Below are 19,122 nucleotides of genomic sequence, written 5' to 3' on the forward strand. Positions count from 1 at the left end.
TAAAGAGTCGACTCCACACAATTTGACTTATTATTATTATTATTATTTTAAAAAATGAATGATTATAAACCAGGAAAGATAACCTAATAAAACTTATGAAATATGTTTTATTGTTTACTTACAAACAAGTTATTAATTATAATTAGGATTATTATTAATATACTTATTTTCTGAATAGTAATTTGTTTATTTTCTTTAATGATAAAACAGTGCCAGAGTGCTTTGTGGTACTGATATTTTGCAGAATCGACTCTGAATCGACTCACGACTTTGCCGTTTACTAGCGCCTGGAATCAGAGAATCGATTCCGCTACGCACTCGAGTCACTCCCTCATCTGCACCGTTTAGCTGCAAGCCAGTTATTCATTGTACTGTACATTAATTAAATCAAAATAGTAGTTCAATTTTAATAGAATGTATTAAATATCAAATATTATTTTTAAACAGTGTTTGCTTAACTAATAAAATTAGGGTGCGATTGTGTGGAGTAGATTCTCTGAAAAGACTCATGAATCTCTGAATAGACTCCCGTTGACTAGTGCAAGCAATTCAAAGACTCGATTCACTACGTGCTCGATTCACTCCCTAATTTGCAGCGTCATCGCTAGATATACAAATAAAACACGTATAATATATTTTAAACATATATATCTTTCAATAGATTCACCAAAATGAAACATTTACAATAAATTTCTTTTAAGGTTTAACGTTTATTTTATTTTAAGCAGGCATCGTGAAGGACTCCTAGCCCCTGCAAAGCGGCTTGAGAAAACCCCGTGGCGCGCAACGAAAGCCCTCTTCTCAGGATCCGCCATTAGCGAGAGGCTTGTGGTGAGTTGAGCTCCGGGTTTATTTAGTAAAAATACGTCAAAAATCCACACAAAGTCATAAAGCGAGTGACTCCTGATACTGAGGAAAGGGTTTTATGTGTTTTTTGTGCAGGTGGATTAAACGGCAACATGCAGATTTTCGTGAAAACCCTTACGGGGAAGACTATAACCCTTGAGGTGGGCTGAGGCGCCGCGTTTTCATTTCTCTTCCCGACTGTAAAACATTATAAATCAATAATTTCTTCACATTTAACCTTTAATATGTGTGTCAGGAGTGATCTAGATTAAGATAAGTCTTCAACTTTTTGTTAAACCGGTTAGTTGGTGTCGCACGTGCACACAGCGTTGCCTAGCATGCCTGAGGAAGTCTTGCTAGCTAAAGGATGAGTTTATTATTAGCCGGATTTCTAATAGACTTTTTATTTGGATTTATAAATGACATATCCTTGATGTGTGTTTTAGAACTTAGTTCTAGAAAGCTAAAGGTGAAGCATGTGACCTGTTTATACAGTGATCTCTTGGACATGCTGCCTATAAATCCATCAATAATGTGATTTTTGTCTAATTACAGGTTGAGCCTTCAGATACTATCGAGAATGTCAAGGCCAAAATCCAAGACAAAGAAGGTAACACATTCTCGATGATTATAATTGCTATATGTTCTTGAGACCTGAATGTCATCATATGAGGACATGACATTTTCTCCCAGCTTAATTGTCTATAATCTTCTTGTACCTCAGACTTCTTTCTGGTTTAAGAACTTGATTAAACTGATAGTTATTAGCTATAAATAGTCTTTACTGACTTTAATCATAAGTTCTACCTACAGAGGTTTCCATTTTCTTTTTCAGTGTTTTACCTTGTATTGTACACAGCACCTGTCTGATTACGGCTTGTTCCCCCCCCCCTCTGTTGAAACCCAGGCATCCCACCCGATCAGCAGAGGTTGATCTTTGCAGGGAAGCAGCTGGAAGATGGACGCACCCTGTCCGACTACAACATCCAGAAGGTGAGCATCGCCGCCACCACCACATTGTCTTTCTCGTTTGAGTTCAATTTTTTTTTATTTTTTTTTATTCCTTGCTCTAACACACCCACTAGACCCTGGCTAAGATAGGGTCGGTAATTTGCTGGTTAGTTAAATCGGGGAGAGGAATGATGTTAAAGTGGATGTTGTGTATTTCGACAGGCAGAAGCGTTCTGGTTTAATTAAAAAAAAACAACCCTTAATTTCTCAATACATTTAGTTAACACTTAAGTCCTGGTTTGATTTAATCACACATATATGCAAGGGGCATTCAAGTCAAACTCTTTATCTAAATGCACACTTCAAAAAATCACAACTTGGTCACTGAACTCCTAGGCAAGTCAGGCCGGTGTTACCTTAATTATTTTGAGGTATAAACGTTTAATTTCTTATTGTGTTTTGCTTGAGAATGACACCTGTTCCCGGTTTGACTTGAATGTACATGTTAAGTGTTCCCTTATTATTTGAGAAGAGAATTTTATCAGTCCCTGTTCGACTTGAATGCCCCTTGCATGTCTGTTCAAGTCAAACTGGGACCAAGTGTCACAATCTTGAGCACAATGTGCATTTTAAGAAATGATTTATAAAAACAAAACAAACAAAAAAACACGGTCTTTGTTTGCCTCGATCATTTGTCATATTGGGATTAATATGTTCATATTGGAATTCATTTTATTATTATTTTTTTTTTTTCACTTAAATATTGAGTTCTCAAATTGTTCATTTTGGTTAAAAGCATGTGACGGTTACTTTGGGGTTGGCAGGTGTTCAAGTCAAATCAGGACCAGGTGTTTCTGATTTACTTTTTGAGCCAAAAAAATTAAGTTCTTAAAATATTTGCTCATTTTGCTTAAAAACAAAACAGTTACATATCCCTAACTTGGGTAGTAAAAGGCTGTCAATCAGCTATGATTTTATTTTTAGAAGCTCCAAGCTATATTTCTTTCTCGTCTGTGCCACCTACTCGGATTTTAAAACTAAACTCTCCTAAAAATGTATTTTTATGAAACTGTCATGCCTCTGGGGAAGCTATTGTCAGACTTTTAATTACTGTTAATGTCTAGGGGGTTTATGTAACATCCTGCGTGAGGTTTAAGGATATAAATAAATATCGTATAATGCTTAATGGTCTGTCAGTATACTGTGGGTGCTTAAAAAAAATCATTAACATTTACAAAAACATTTTCAAGTCTGCAGAAATGTTTTGTAAATAGTTTACAGAATATTGTGTGGAGAAATTATCATAAAAAAAATTATCAGATTAAATGATCAGCCAGTTTGATTTTAGTCATTAATAAATAAATAAAAATATTTTAATGTCATGATGGAATTTAAAACATCAAATTGTTTCCCTTAAATAAATCCATTAGTGTTTTATCATATTGCCAATATCTCTAAGACAATACATTAAAAATAGATTTCACTACTTGTACTTACAATGAAGCTCCTCTTCAGCCTTAACATCCCTCACCTGTGTGTTCCAGGAGTCAACACTTCACCTGGTGCTGAGGCTGCGTGGTGGTGCTAAAAAGAGGAAGAAGAAGTCTTACACCACCCCCAAGAAGAACAAGCACAAGAGAAAGAAGGTCAAGCTCGCTGTGCTTAAGTACTACAAGGTGAGTGACCTAAACCCGCCTGATTTATTTTAGTTAGGTTCCCTGCCTTAACTTCCAGGCTGATTTTTATTAATTTATTTTTTAAATGTATCTTTTTCTTCTCCATGTGTTAGGTTGACGAGAACGGTAAGATCCACCGTCTCCGTCGCGAGTGCCCAGCTGACGAGTGTGGTGCCGGTGTGTTTATGGCCAGCCACTTCGACAGGCACTACTGCGGAAAGTGCTGTCTCACCTACTGCTTCAACAAGCCCGAGGACAAGTGAAATGATGTACAGTAGTCAATAAAAGTTCCACCGCCCCATCATCCACCTCCTTGTGTTTTCATTTCACTTTGTGTCATGTCAACCTGCTGCTGGTCCAATAGCAGCTACACACTCCAAATGTGTAGATATGTTCTAGTTTTATAATGAAATTAAACTAATTACTGGACTGGTGTTTCAGACTGGGTGCTACAATTTCTGCTCTCTTAATCCAAGTATGATAAAACTTGAAGCAGACACGTTGTATAAAAGAATAAAATAACAAATTGTTAATTAAATCCACTTTGAAGTTAGGGAACTTGCATAATATTCTCCACTCAACTCTACTATATCAATTAAGTTACATATTCATTTGGTCCTGCTTTGTTGCAGTTCCTCTGTGATCCTGCAGATGGGGCTCTGCACTATTCACACTTTAGTTTGGCAGCACAGCGCCCACAAGTGGTCATGTCTATTGTATAGGGCGACTCCCATGCCTCATTTATAATGTAGAAGGCAAAAGACATGGACAGCTGTTCTGTAACAGTTCTGATGAAACTGTCTTATAAAGACCTCTGGAAAGCAAAACCTACCTTTGCTGCAAAGGAGACGTTCATTTATAGTTACCAGCCTCAGAAATCACCAATTAGCAACCAGGACCTCAGATTAGAGCCTTTATGAAGCTTTGCAGAGCAGATGGTGCTTCCTGAAGATGTCCCTATAGGTTCAGGGTTCAACCCAGTACTAGCAAAGTGTACCTTATGACATGTGAGTGTGTTTATTGCAAAGCTCCTAAAGTGTAAAATCAGAGGATCTAAAAATTGTAAATGTGGGTGAATTTGGGTTTTTAGAAACACAGATTTGAGCCAAGGTTCGATACCCGTCTCTGTGTGCATGGAGTTTGCGTGTTCTCGTGCTTGGCGAGTATCCTCTTCGTTCCCTCCCACAGTCCAAAGACATGCAGATTAGGCTAACTGGCATTCCCAAATTGCCTGTAGGGTGTGAATGAGCGAGTAAGTGTGTGTAGGTGTGCGTGCCCTGTGATGGATTGGCACCCTGTGCACTTCGTGCCCTAGGTCTCCTAGGATAGGCTCCAGGACCCGCAACCCTGTATACAGGATAAAGCGGCAGAGACGATGAGTAAATGATTATTTTTATAACATGGTCTGTTAAGCAGCATTTCATTATGATACTTATAGCATCAGCAACACGGCTTCCTTCAGGACCGGTGCACTGAGCACCGGTGCTCCACAGGGCTGTGTGCTCAGTCTGCTGCTGTTTAACCTGCTGACTCATGACGGTGCAGCATTTCAAATCACATCAATTTGGCAGATTTCACTACAGTTGTAGGTCTCATCAGCAACTACGATGATTCAGCTCCCAGAGAGGAAGTGAACCTGCACAGAGCATGGTGGAGAGACAAGGAACTGTATCTTGATGAGACCAAAGTGACGACCGTGGACCCCAGGAGAACGCCAGTACTCACCAATGCACATTGGTGGAACAAAAGTTTGGTTTAATGATCTTTTGATCAAAATTTTCCATCTCCAATAGTTGAGTGATTTGCACCCTGTCGACTGTCTTTTGCTGAAGCAGTGCTGTTTCTTCTTTTATAAATTAAAGACTAGTCTTATACATCTTTATTTATGGATTTACTGTGAACAACCTCCGGTTTAATCCATTTGTGCAGATCGTCATACAATTGAAAAAGCTGTTACTATAGGAGTAATAAATTATGTGGAAGAAGTGCATTAACATACTGTAAACCTGTGATTAGATGGACTAGTGATGAACCACTAGTGATGAAACAAACATGATATCGACATTAAAAAAATATGCATGACTAGGAGCATTGCACAGAATCAGAGGTATTTGGCCTAACGAAGATTAATAAATCACATAGTCTTTTAAATTGTTGTTTTGTGTGAACTCTTCTTTAATAATAATAATAAAAAGGTTTTTGGTTCCACTCTGCATCTCTTCTTTGCAGAATCTCTCAGCATCTCTTTCTTTTTAACTCTGTGTTTCTTCCTTAATACGGTGGCACAGTCGCGGTTTCCTTGGATAGACTCATGTGTAGGCGTATAGAAGGTGAATGAATTAATGTTTTTTCTTTAGTCTATATACAGGTGCGACAATGACAATTGTTAAAAGCGCTATACAAATAAAATTGAATTGAATTGAATACAGGTGCATCTCAATAAATTAGAATATCATTGGAAAGTCAGTAATTTAATTAAAATATAAACTCATATTATATAATTTCATTACACAGAGACTTGATATTTCAATTTCTTTTTATTTTGATGATTATGGCTTACAGCTAATGAAAAGCAAAAATACAGTATTTAAGAAAATTTTAATATTACCTAAGAACAATAAAAAAAAAGATTTTTTAAGACAGAAATGTTGGACTACTGAAAAGTATGGACATGTACAGCTCTCAATACTCTGTCGGGGCTCCCTTTGCAAGAATTACTGCAGCAATGCGGCATATCAGTCTGTGGCACTGCTGAGGTGTTATGGAAACCCAAGTTGCTCTGATAGAAGCGTTCAGCTTTTCTGCGTTGCTTGGTCTAGTGTCTCTTATCTTTCTTTTGACAATACTCCATAGATTCGCTTTGTGGTTTAGGTCGGGTGAGTTTGCTGGTCCATCAAACACAGGGTACTTAAACCAGGTATTAGTACTTTTGGCAGTGTGGGCAGGTGCCAAGTCTTTCTGGAAAATAAAATCAGTATAGATATCCATAGATATCAGGGGTCAGCAGGGGGAAGCATAAAGTGCTTTAAAAATTCCTGGTCGACTACTGTGCTGACCTTGGACCTGATAAAACACAGTAGACCAACACCAGAAGATAACATGGCTTCTCAAACAACCACTGACTTTGCAAACTTTACAACTCAGATTTTGTGCCCCTCCTTTATTCCTCCATATTTTAGGATCTTGATTTCCAAATAAATTGCAAAATTTACTTTCATCTTAAAAGAGGACGTTGGCCTACTGAGCAACCGCCTAACCCAGGTAAGATGTGTCTGACGTTGTCTCATGTTTAAAAGTGGCTTGAGAAATCTTTAAAGGCTCAGGAAACCTTTGCAGGCGTTTTGAGTTAATTAGCTGATTAGAGTGCAACACCATGTGTTTTCAATATTAAATTAAAATTATTATTTTTTTTACAATATTCTAATTTTCTGAGATACTGAATTCTGGGTTTTCATTAGCTGTACGTCATAATCTTCAAAATTAAAGGAAGTAATCACTTAAAATTATTTTAGAATTTAATTAGTAATACTAAATAGTACTAATACTAATAGTAATTAACCTATATAATATACGAGTTTCACTTTTTTAAATTGAATTACCGAAAAAAAAAAAACATTTCAATGATATTCTAAGTTATTGAGACGCCTCTGTATATAAAACAGAAATTCAGGGCGCCTTTCATTGTGTAACAGTAGGCAGCGTCATAATCACCTGTGCCCTTGTTATAGTGTGAGGTAATAATATTATATATCTGCTAAAACATTGGACCAGCGTGAGGAGCGGCAGTGAGTTGACCGAACACTCCATTCGCAGGTAACGAACGGTAGCACAGGATGTGGATGCAATGTCTAAAAGTCTGTCCAGCCGGGTTTTGTCACAGCATCACGCAAAATTGGCTAGACAGAGTTTAATGGACCGTTGCCAGGTTTAAGAAATTTCCCTGCTGTGGGGCGTTTAAATGTATATCTTATCTTATATCTTATCTTAGCAGTGAAGTTGCGCAAGTTTTGACAGCTTACTGCGCATGCGTCAAACTGTGGGCGCGTCTTAAATGGACCGCTGGACAGAAATTAATGAAAATTTTGTAATACTTAAATATCTTCCTTAAGTTTAACTTGCACCATGAGTGGCATCAAAATTTTGAGTGAAAGCTTTGTTATAAACAGTTATGTGTCGAATTTAAAATAAGCGACTAATAAGCTACGCGCTCAATGTAAACAAACACCTGCCGCAATAGAAGCTAACGCTAACTGAATATTTTTACTGGGAGTGAAAAATAAGTGAATTTTAACTTGAATTTTTTTAACCTAAAATAATAATAATATCACTAATTACATTAAAGATCAGCAGATTATTACCAGCTTTAACCTTTTAACTGTTTCTACAAACTCTTTAACCGTCACTGACGCTTAACTACTAACGCTGGTTATTATTTTTGGAGGTATTTGTTTTGTTACAGAAATGGTTTACTGAATAAATATTTTAATCATTTGAAGTCTTTAAACCTGATTCTACATTTATTGTGATGATGATTTGAGGTAAAATACATCGTTTAAGGACGGATTCGCTTTTCCTGTCACGTGGTTTAGTTTTAGGAGTCGACTCCTTCCGTCGGTTCAGTGATTCAGTGACTCGGTTCTCCGGGTGTCTTGTTTTCCGACATGGTTCGCATTAGGCGGGTCGGAGCTTCCCGTATCGAAGTGTTCCACAGCAGCGGGAGGAGGAGGGGGAGGTGCAGGAGGGTGTGGGGGATCCAGCGAGGACTTTAATACAGTCTCGGACTTTTATTATTATTATTATTAGTATAATTTTTAGGGAAGTTGCTTCGTGAAGGGTGATGACTTGATGTCGGAGACGTTGTGTGAGTATAAGTATTTAACTAATCAGACGCGAAACGTTTTCTCCGCTTTTACACTCGGGTTTTTGTGTTTTTTTTTTTTTTTTGTTTGTTTTTGACTTGTAAAAGTTCTTCTTTTTAAACACAAAACATTTTGTTGTTATTGAATATACAAAAGGTGTAATTTGCAGTTTGTAGATTAAACCAGCTTGTAATTGTGGTTTTATTTGTTTATTATGCTATAATATAATACAAACTGTTAGATTGTCAGTGTGTAGGAGGTAACGGTTTACACTCTTCTCATGGCAAAAGTCCTAAAAACACATTCATGTTAGGTTCTTAAAAACATGTCACATTGTTTCCTAAGTTCTAACATAATCATGTTGTATTTGAAATGTAAATGTAAAAAAAAAAAAAAAGAATCTAAACAAAGTAACCAGTTTGTTTTTTGTTACTCTTTGGGAAAAACAAAAATAACTGATGGTTACATGTTGCAGCCCAGGATGGGTTGCCAGATCTCCCATTATAAACTTTTTTTTTTTTTTTTAAGAGTCAGTATTAATTTGCAAGTTTCATTTTAATAGCATGAATATATACATATAAATAAAATTGACTGCAAAATTGTGTTGTTTATTTAGGTCTAGTTGAAGTATCGCTTTAACTCAACATTTAAATTTCACTTAGGTTAAACTTCAAGCGGATATCTGCAGTAAATTTTCAGATTATTTAATAGAAGGCGCGACCAATCACTTCTGCTTGTAACATTACGCTATATAAATAATATTAGGCACTATCATCAGTACCCATCGTTGATGGTTAAAAATTTTGTAGAAATAGATAAAAATTTTAAAGATAAAAATAATCTGCTGATCTTTAATGCAATCAGTGATAATATTGTTATTTCAGTTTGAAACCCACGTACACGTCTGTCTGTCTGTCTGTCTGTCTGTAGGTTGTAGGCCTTGTTTACACTTATTTTTGAAATCCAGCACATAACTGTTCATAACATGGCTTTTACTCAACATTTTGATGTCACTGATGGTGCAGGTTAAACTTAAGGAAGATATCTAAGTACTGCAAAAGTTAAACTCTGTCCAGGATTCGATTTTATATTATTATTATAATTTTTTTCCAACTTTCTCCCCTAATTTAGTCGTGGCCAATTCCTTTCTGTCACTAGGGGGCTCCCACATTAAGGCTACTACTACCACTCAGCCGGGAGGGCGAAGACTATCACGTGTTTTCTCCGAACCGCGTGACGCGAGCCGACCGCATCTTTTCGAACTGCTCGCTCACGCACCGTTAGGAGCGGAGTAACACACTCGGAGGAAAGCGCTAGCCGCTGCCGCCCCTGATTGGCTGTAGAGCCGTGATTAATGTGGGAGCGCGAGTACCTCTCATCCCTCCCCCCCCGGAGAGAGCTCGGCCAATCAGCTCTCTCTGTGCCTCCGGCTGTGAGAGGAAAACAGCATCACCCGGGGTTCGAACCAGCGATCTCCGGATGATAGGGCGAGCGCTTTACCACTGCGCCACTCAGAGGCCAGGGTTCGATTTAAGACAAGCCCACAGTTTTTAAATTTAAAATGTACAAGTTACACAAAAAAAACACACTTATTAATGACAACAGGAACTATAACAGGATGTGCAGTGTAGTAAGTTTAATCAGCATTTATATTTATTATATGTAAAACATTACACATCCATTCAAATTAAATGCATTAAAATAAAAGACTGGAATAGGTTTTATCATCATTATTTTTAAATTAATATTCACATTGTCATGAATCATCCTAAAAAAAGGTCATGTGACTGGGGCTCATTATGATATTTGATTTGATGATTGATTTGCATCATTTAATCTTTGTCAGTACCTCCAGGTCGATCGAGTGCTGCAAGTAGCGCACATTTTTTCAATTTCCATTTTCTATGTTGTGGTCTGATTGGAAAATAATCATCAAGAGTATGTCGTGATTTATGTGGAGTTAACGTTACCAACCTGAAGTGTTTTGGTTCCTGTTATACTACAAGTATTTGTCACGGTGTATTTATTAAATAGTAACATGTCTGTTTTATCTGTTTATAGTTACTAGAAACATGTTTGTTACTGTTCTTACTCATGTTAGAGTAGTTATATATAGCCGTTCTCTTTTTCGCTGTTTCTTTCTGGATGTTTGTCATGTTATCAAGAAACCATAGGGATTAAACTACTCAAAAAAAGCTTAGGGTCGCAGGTTTGTTTCTGAGAATACTTGACTCTGAGTCTGGTTCATCAATGTGAACACAATCGTTGTGCGCTTGGGAACCGGGAAAGGTAGTCTCGAGAATGATGCAGCTTACTCGGGGACAGACTGAATCAGATATGGAAGCCGAATGTACCTGAGAACGGAAGATCATCGCTGTTTAGATACAACATCAGTGCCGCTTTTCTCGTCCCAATTCGTCCCAGTGTAACCTGGATCTCATCCTCTCACCTACACAGCCGTAGCTGATGCCTTGCCATTTACTTTTTTCTGAGCGTGAAGATTAACTTCCTTGTTCTCCTCTACTCTTGTAATTAATAGTGGCTCATAAAGCACGTAGAGGGAATACTGCCACCTGCTGTATCCGAGAGTGTAGTTACGTCAGCAATCCTGAGCATGGTACAAGTCAATCTGAATGTGAAAACACCCTAAATGTTAAAGCTTTATCTCTACGAGTCCCAGTGTTACACTTTCTAACCAATCACTGTGATGAAATCCAGGTTTAAACCACTTTAAATAAAAACAAAACCTCAGCAGTGTATCTGAGTAAAACTGAACATTTCCGTGTCTGTGCTAAATAATCAGATCGATAGATCCCTGCCAGCAGTCTGTCCAAATCTATTTCAGTGCTGCATCCCAGTGTGTGTGTGTGTGTGTGTGGATGAAACCGGTGATTACTCAGGGTTTTATCTCCCTCTGCGTCTCTTTAACTCCTCATTTAAAGTCATGCACGTCGTAACTCAGAACACAGATAGTTATTATGTACGTTCGCCTTTGGGTTCAACTTAAAGGTTACGTCTGGTTTGATTATAGTGTTTTTGCTTGTTCAAAATAGACTCATCATCATCTTAGTGTCTGATAAGCAACAGGAAAAATATGGCGCTATCAGTGAATTGAATGTAAAGAATTAAACACTGTGTACAAACAATGAGTTAGTATGATGAAGCGTGAAGGTGCTGTTATCATTCCAAAGTTGATTGCTTGTCTAAGTTTTATTTATTCCTTTTACGACACATCAGTTTTTATGAATTAATTAAAGTTGTACTTTATATCCATTTATAGTGACATGTAATGTTGCAGAAACACAGGTTAATTCCTGTTCTCACTTACGCTATAGCAGCTGCAAAGAGTCATTCCTTCACCCAGCCAAAGACCAAAAATTTACACATACTGTACTGCGAATCCGCAAAGCGCTTACTTGTGTTTTGCTTTGCTTTAGAATTCTGCGTTATTATCCCTATGACCAAATTAGGATCCAAGGATTTAATACAATGTTGTATTTATACAGAAAATTACAGAAAAACATTATGTCGGAAATAAACTATTTTTGCATGCAATTTGCAGAAACATGGATTACTTTGAAAAGATACAGATGCTCTTTATTTGTGATTTTATATAGCATACGAAATCTGTTCATTTTATTTAAAGGACACTCTGAATTGTGTCTCTTAATGTTCCAGCTGAGATATAACCAATAGCGTACACTCTGGCTAATAGATTTATTGTATTTTTTGGAAATGGTGCCTAACTGGGTGGGGTCTTGTCATATATGAGGTCACGAAGGTGGGTTGGGGGGACTGGGGGGGTGATCTGATTTGCTTTTTAAAGAAAGTGGATTTCAGGAAATGTTTTTTTTTTGTTTGTATTTGTAAAGATACTTTAATACTAAACTGTTTATTGATCTAAAAATCATGACTGCAGTTGATTTGCTTGGGTTTCATCCTGTTGTGTAATAGTTTAATGTAATTTATCAAAGCTTGCGATTTAGACAAAAAGAACAGAAGCGCATTATTGTCTTTGGGAAGTCTTATGTTCAGTTGGACCAAACTTTTGCATATTACGCTCAGTTCACGGTGTCAAATGGAACTTCCACATATGTGTGTGATTCATCTCGTATTACCTCCTGACCATGAGTTGTTGAAAAGTGTCATTTGAACTTTATGCTTTGTACGACAAAGAAATATACAGTTAAGCTTGTGCAAGCATTCTGCACACGTCGTTTATTTTGCTTTGAGCAACGTCAAGCTTTGAAAATGAGACGACGACCTTTTAGCAACTCTGTCCTGACGCTTTTGGAAAAAACAATGATCCCGAGTCATACTAATTATCAGTAAAGTAAAAGTGTGAAACAACAGCTGAGATGAGTCTGTTCAGTGTTAATATTACAGCGACAGTGTTTGGTGCGTGGATTTGTCAGAGCATTGTGGGATGGTATTTCCTTCGTCCATGCCGAGCGTCCCAGAGGAATTCCAGGAATGTGTCTCGGAGCCGCCGACGATTCTGTAACCTCTCATTTCTCAGCCCACTCGCAGCGTTCCCTGCCGCAGTGGCCCACCGATGCTGCTCGCGTCAGCTTTATGTTTATGGCTCGCTTAGTTTTGTTCCAGCCGAAAAGGAATGATCTGGCACTTCTCTTTTTTTTACGAGCTTTCCTGAGTCAAGAAGGCAAAGCTGCATTCAATGTATTTACAGACTGTTTTACAGAAAATTACCGCAGTAGAGAACCGGACAAAGCATTGATATACAGTACATGTAAAGATTTGATTGTTAAATACAGATGTTATTACACTGAAGCCTTAAACAAGCAATTTGAATGCTGTAGATGTAGATGAGGTATAACGAATTAACAAGTACGCCAGACCTGATGTTATCCCCAAACCGTGACCATCTGAATCAGGCGGTTATATTTAACCATTAAAATCTCATGTGGCAGTCGAATCATACAATTCAAAGACAAATTTGGCCCGGAGTGTGACACATTTTCCCCTCTTTCTCTCTCTTCCTTCCCCATCCCAGCTGTTACAAAGCCTGCTCGAAAGATTTGTATCCCAGATGTTTCCACTTGAACGTATTTACGTCTGTTGCTAGTAAAGAAGCTGAAAAGACCGAGCGCCTGTTCCGTGTCGCTGAGTAATTAAAAGTGCAGTCTTGTGAGAAATCTGCAGTTGGAAACTTGGCATATGACTGTATCCAGCTGCATTTTTGGCATTTGGTCATTTTTTTTTTATCCAGACACACATGCAATTCTGTAATGACTGTATACCAGCGGCCATGTTTAAGCAACCACCCTTATACAGTAGATGTCTTTTTGTGAAGATTAAGAAAGTGTTCCAGTATTAGCCTCCACTTCTCTGGACACGGTTGTGAATCTAGTTCACATTTGATAAAAACCTTTACATATTTTTACACACATTGCATGTTTAAGCTCTTTGTGAATGTTTTTACTCTTGAATTATTATTTTTTTTACAGATGCCCCAGTGGCGGGTTTGATTCAGCAAGGAACAGATAACTTTCACACAAATTGACCGACACAATGTGCTCAATGAACCATCCAGGTAACTGGGTCACATTCGAAGATGAAGTCACCCCCCAGTCCTCACCGCAGAAAAGCCTGCAGACTCCTTCACCAAGTTCTGGGTCAATACCTCGACCGAATGGCTTGAAATTGGTGCTGCCTCCTTTGGGCAGTTCTGCGAGGAGGTTATCCAGTCCACTGGAATCTCCCCATATGCACTTTAGCTACAATGGGAGCTCATGTGTGCCCAGCAACACTCCAATGTGCACTCCAGTAAGGGAAACACCGACAGGTCCGTCTCCCTTTAACCTCGACCCACTAAGACCACCTAACGTCATTAGGAGTTTCTCCAACACCTCGGCGAACGTTTCTTCTCCTGATAGACGCTTATCTTCCGAGGCTTCTGCTTGCTTCCCAGCGTTCCAAGACGATCCTGGTCAGGTTAACTTATTTTTGGGTGAAAACAAGCACAAACGAGATTCTGGCAGTTCTTCGTCAGACTCAGAGCCTGGCTCAAGCTTGCCTCGTTTTTTTATCCGAAACAAGGATGGTTACGAGCCACCACGGGACCAACTACAAAATTCCTACTCGTACATCTGCCATAAGCTAGAGCGGTTAAAGGCAAAGGAGGACGAAGACCAAGAGAGAGAAGAAAGAAATTCGGATATAGTAAAACTAAAGGATGTTGATGAACAGAAAGGTTCTTCTTCCTTTGTTCCACAGGGACTGTTCCTCAGCCAGAGGAGGCATGGCTGGCCGTTAATGCTAAGGATCCCAGAGAAAAAGAACCGTATGTCATCCCGTCAATGGGGCCCTATATACTTACAGTTGCTCCCAGGAGCCCTCCTCCAAATGTATTATGAAAAAGGCTTAGAGAAACCATTTAAAGAGTTCCAGCTTACTTCCAGTTGCTATCTTTCAGGCCCCAAACTGGAAAGTTATGGTGAACCGCGAAAAATCGCCACTTTGAAAATAGAACATGTGTCATACGTTGAACGAAAGCGCTACCACCCCAAACCTGAGGTGACGCATGAAGCCGAAGTGGAGCAGCTGCTGAAGTTCGGCACAACCGAGTATGGAGACATGGAGGACTTGCTGGTGTCCCTTGAGGAGGAACTGATGAGATTACCTGGTCCCTTCAAGCAACCAAAACATTATGAGGATCAAGAGATGTCCTTGCAGATTGCAGACCATATCTGGATGCGTGTAGATAAGGATGGAGCCACTCTGGAGCGTGCAGCCATCACACGGCTCCATTGCTTGGCCTTCATAAACGGCGCAGCGGAATGTTTCCTGGCACTGAATGACCTCGGACTTTTGAGTAAAGACTCTAATTACGGCTCTGAAGAGGACGAAGCGTGGATGGAGATCGCTGACTACTGGTTTCACAAGTGTGTAAGAGAGGCTGAATTCGAAGACACTAGGTTGATTAAGTTCTCGCCACCGGACGCCTGCAGGGTGGAACTCGGGCGCTACAGGGCGGCATCACTAAACTGTGGAGACTTGCCCTTCTCAGTCAGGGCTACAGTCACCGTTCAAGGTGCCTACCTGGAGCTACAAGCCTTTCTGAATATGCAGTCGTCCTTCCCTACGGTCGGGGCAGAAACTCTTTGTGAAAACGTGCTTATTCAGATTCCGCTTCCTGGGGATTGGGTCAAAGTGCCTCGCACAATCTCGCTGCTCTGGCAGAAATCTATTAAGGCCCGCATGAACAGAAACGCCTGTCTGGGCTCAGTGAACGTCACAGATTCTCATCCTGTCATGCAGGTGACTGTTGGCACTGTCAAATATGAGAACGTGTATGGAGCTATTGTTTGGAGAATTGACAAGCTTCCTGCTAAGAACATGGGTAAGAAATGAATCTGGTACCCTTACATGAAAGCACATGTTTCTTAAACAAAAAAATCTGAAAGTCTGAAATTTTCTACTTCAATAGAAGGCTAGATTTAAAACTTCAAACCCCACTCAATACACTCCATAGTTATTGTTTTGTAAAATAACACAAAATTTCATTCATCTTTTGATAAATATTAAGTCAGTGGTAGACAATCTGGCTTTGCTAACGTTTTAGCTATTGCAGAAAATAACACAGCATTGTGAGGTATTCATATTTCTCAAAATATCAGCACATTACCTTAGCAATGCAATAATAAATTCTCCTAGCACTAATCAGTGTTAAATTCCATTTGCACACAAGATGTTTTTAAATGCGTTTTTTAAAATTCCAGGGCTTGGGCAGACATCTGGAAAAGCTGTGGTAGAAACTGTGCCATGCATTCAGCCTCATGCTAATGCAAATACAAATTTATGACACTGTATTTATTGTTTACATTATATATATGAAAATAGTCATATCAGGCATGAGAATCACCAGGGGCCACAAGATACGATGTTGAGAAAAGGTGCTGAATCTATTTGTATCGCGATCCTGAAAGTATTATAAACTTTTTTTCTCCCGATTTTGTTTGTTACATCTAAACCAGTTCCTGATACAAAAGTTTGAATAGTGTGAATAGTTCCTGTAGGATTACAGTAAGTCCCCAACATACGAACATTCGCGTTACAAACTTTCGAAGATACGAACATGTGTTTGTGCAATGTGCTATGTTTAATCGCGGAAGTTAGATCGCATGTCCGGAATACATCGTCACATTCGAGCAGCGTGCATCCCAGGATGTCTGGAAGCGAGCGTAAAAGCAGCGGCGATAAAGCTGGTACTTCTAACAAGCTCCATAAAATAATTATCGACATCAAAGTGAAAATTTTCGAGAGAATGAAGAGAGGCGAAACGATGGCAGACGTTGCTCAATCTTTTAACATGAATCATCAATCATCGGCACGATTTTAAAGAATAAAGATAAAATCTTGGAACATTTTAGTTTTATACTGAGTCTAGTGAGTTGTGTAGTGTCTTAGTACGTATACAATGTGTGTTGGACTTATGAACAAATTGAACTTAGGATCACACTCACAGAACATAACTTGTTTGTATCTTGGGGACTTACTATATAGAGGAACGTCAAGATTTTACCACTTTAAATGCAAACATATATTAATTAAAAATTATAAAAAAAAAATATTTTGGAGTCAGTGTAATGATAGACGAATTGCAACATAAAAGAATAATGATATATATCTGATAATTATTTTTTCACCCATAATATTTCAGACATTTATGTTGGTTTTAGTAGAAAAATATGATTAAGTGAACATAGAGTTATGTTTTAAATAAGCATATAGTAAGAAAGTTAGAACTTTTGCAATTAGGACATCACTTACAGTTAATCGGGCGATCCCGAGGCAAATATTTATCACAGCGGTAACATAGCATGACTTCGTCCATCATGACAGTGTTTGCTTTGGTTACAGTTCTGTCCTACTGACTAGGATTGCGGGGGGAGGATTTAAAATGATGAGCCCTGAGCAAGCTTTGTACAAAAGGTTCTGCCAAATGAATAAAAGATTCAAAGACAGAGATAGCAGACTAGTCAGCCTGGGTTTCCTGAGTTGTTTGCTGTGTGCTCCCCCTTGTGGTCCTAACTTTTCATTTTCTTTATTTTCTTTGTTTACCCTCTCACAGCTGCAGACCATCCCCATTGCTTCTCCTGTAAGCTGGAGTTGGCATCAGACCAAGAGATCCCCACTGACTGGTTCCCATTCATCACCATGGAGTGTGAGGTGGCAGATACGGTCGTTTCTCAAACCAGGGTGAAGTCTTTGGGAACAGAAAGTGACATTCAGCCTCAGAAACACATCAGCTACAGGGCCTTCTATCGTTGCCAGGTAAAATCTTAGAGAAGCTAATCAATCAGTTATACAAGTTGAATAATGATAAATGTGGCAAATTATCGTTAAAAAAGGGTCCATGACTGATTTTCTTCTTTCTTTTTGCTTTTAGGTGGAAATTGAAAAAAAGCTAATCGAGCCCCAATCGCAGAAACTATCAAGTTGCGCAACACAATGATAAAAAAAAGAAAAGGATTTGTTTCAGAGGAATAAAAACACTTGCATACTCGCAGTTATGAATAATCAGCATGCACGTACAACAGGCACATGGAACGGTCCTAGACTATTTTGTCCTCCGCAAGTTAAGATCAGCACACATAGCTCTACAATATAAGACAAGTATATGTATTTATATTAACCATTAAATTAATAAATACAATTTGTAATGCTCTGCCAGAATAAACGACTGTTAAAAACCTGTCTTTGCACTTTAGCCCATTATACATTGCAGGATTTCAGAGGGATGAAATGCATATTAAGCCCTTTTAAGATTATCTAATGAAATGACTTGTGTAGCTGATGTACTGTAAGCGATAAATAACAAAATAAGGCATATATAAAGTATATGCTACCTCCTGAGGTTTGTGATTTTCCCCAGGAATTTTAGAAAGATTGTATTGCTAAAATGTACTACGGCATTATTATAATGTTATTTTCTAATAAACGGCTACATTGCTAACAATAATTTTTTAATTAGTAGGATTGATTTGTTATTATGCTTCCTCTAGTGCTGCAACACTGCAGGATGTTACCCCTTCATAAAAACAATTACATATGTATAACAGGCTTTTTTGTTGTTGTTGTCGTTGTATTCACAACATTGAAATTTATTTCATTTTAGAAATTAATAAAGAGAAACTTTTATTGTTCACACTTATCATGTTGAAGTTTATCTAACTGGGGTTGTTAAATGTAAACATATTTTACTTGTACTCAGCATTTTTTTTGTCCTGCATTGACACATCTGAGAAAACTATTGATCATAAAAATGTCTTATTTTTTTATGTCCCTGTCTAATAATACCTTTAAATTGTGTTGCAGCTGGTTATCGAATCTATTATCACCAGTCTTGATTATTAGCTAGCCTCAGCTTGGCGTCCGTGTTTCCTGGTTAATTAGCATCAATGTTTTTTTCACAGTTTTAACAACTGAAAGCTTAGCATGGTATATTTTTCTATATAATATGTCTAGTAAAACATTGTTTATATAAGTGAATAGTGTAATGCTATGATGACTGGAAAACCTAACACAACTTCTGGAACATTTACAGTTACCTCAGATGTGCAGCTAAATTGCTAAAAAGTGACTCCTCAACTGAAAATTCATGTTAAATATAAAGTGAAAATCAATTTATACTATATTAAGAAAAAAGTCAGGTAAATTTGACAAAAAATGTCAAGGTAAAATGTGAAATCTTTGAACTGGCTTGATTTAAAGTACATAAAGTATACTTGAACTACTTGCTCAATGTAAACAAACACCTGCAACAA

The 19,122-nt window shown here is 38.1% G+C and overlaps 2 protein-coding genes across 2 annotated transcripts; both read left to right on the top strand.

The window, feature by feature from the left end:
- Positions 1-749: 749 nt before the first annotated feature.
- Positions 750-3,777, top strand: rps27a (ribosomal protein S27a). The gene is made up of 6 exons (XM_053480243.1): positions 750-831; positions 943-1,007; positions 1,402-1,456; positions 1,754-1,839; positions 3,342-3,473; positions 3,587-3,777. Exons 2-6 carry the CDS (start codon positions 960-962, stop codon positions 3,734-3,736), a joined length of 471 nt encoding a protein of 156 aa, XP_053336218.1. The 5' UTR covers positions 750-831; positions 943-959; the 3' UTR covers positions 3,737-3,777.
- Positions 3,778-8,212: 4,435 nt separating this feature from the next.
- LOC128508764 (stonin-1) lies at positions 8,213-18,509 on the top strand. Its single transcript, XM_053480239.1, has 4 exons — positions 8,213-8,334; positions 13,801-15,695; positions 17,427-17,629; positions 17,745-18,509. Exons 2-4 carry the CDS (start codon positions 13,865-13,867, stop codon positions 17,808-17,810), a joined length of 2,100 nt encoding a protein of 699 aa, XP_053336214.1. The 5' UTR covers positions 8,213-8,334; positions 13,801-13,864; the 3' UTR covers positions 17,811-18,509.
- Positions 18,510-19,122: the final 613 nt, after the last annotated feature.

Source organism: Clarias gariepinus, chromosome 20 (assembly GCF_024256425.1).
Source record: "Clarias gariepinus isolate MV-2021 ecotype Netherlands chromosome 20, CGAR_prim_01v2, whole genome shotgun sequence".
NCBI classification, from domain to species: domain Eukaryota; kingdom Metazoa; phylum Chordata; class Actinopteri; order Siluriformes; family Clariidae; genus Clarias; species Clarias gariepinus.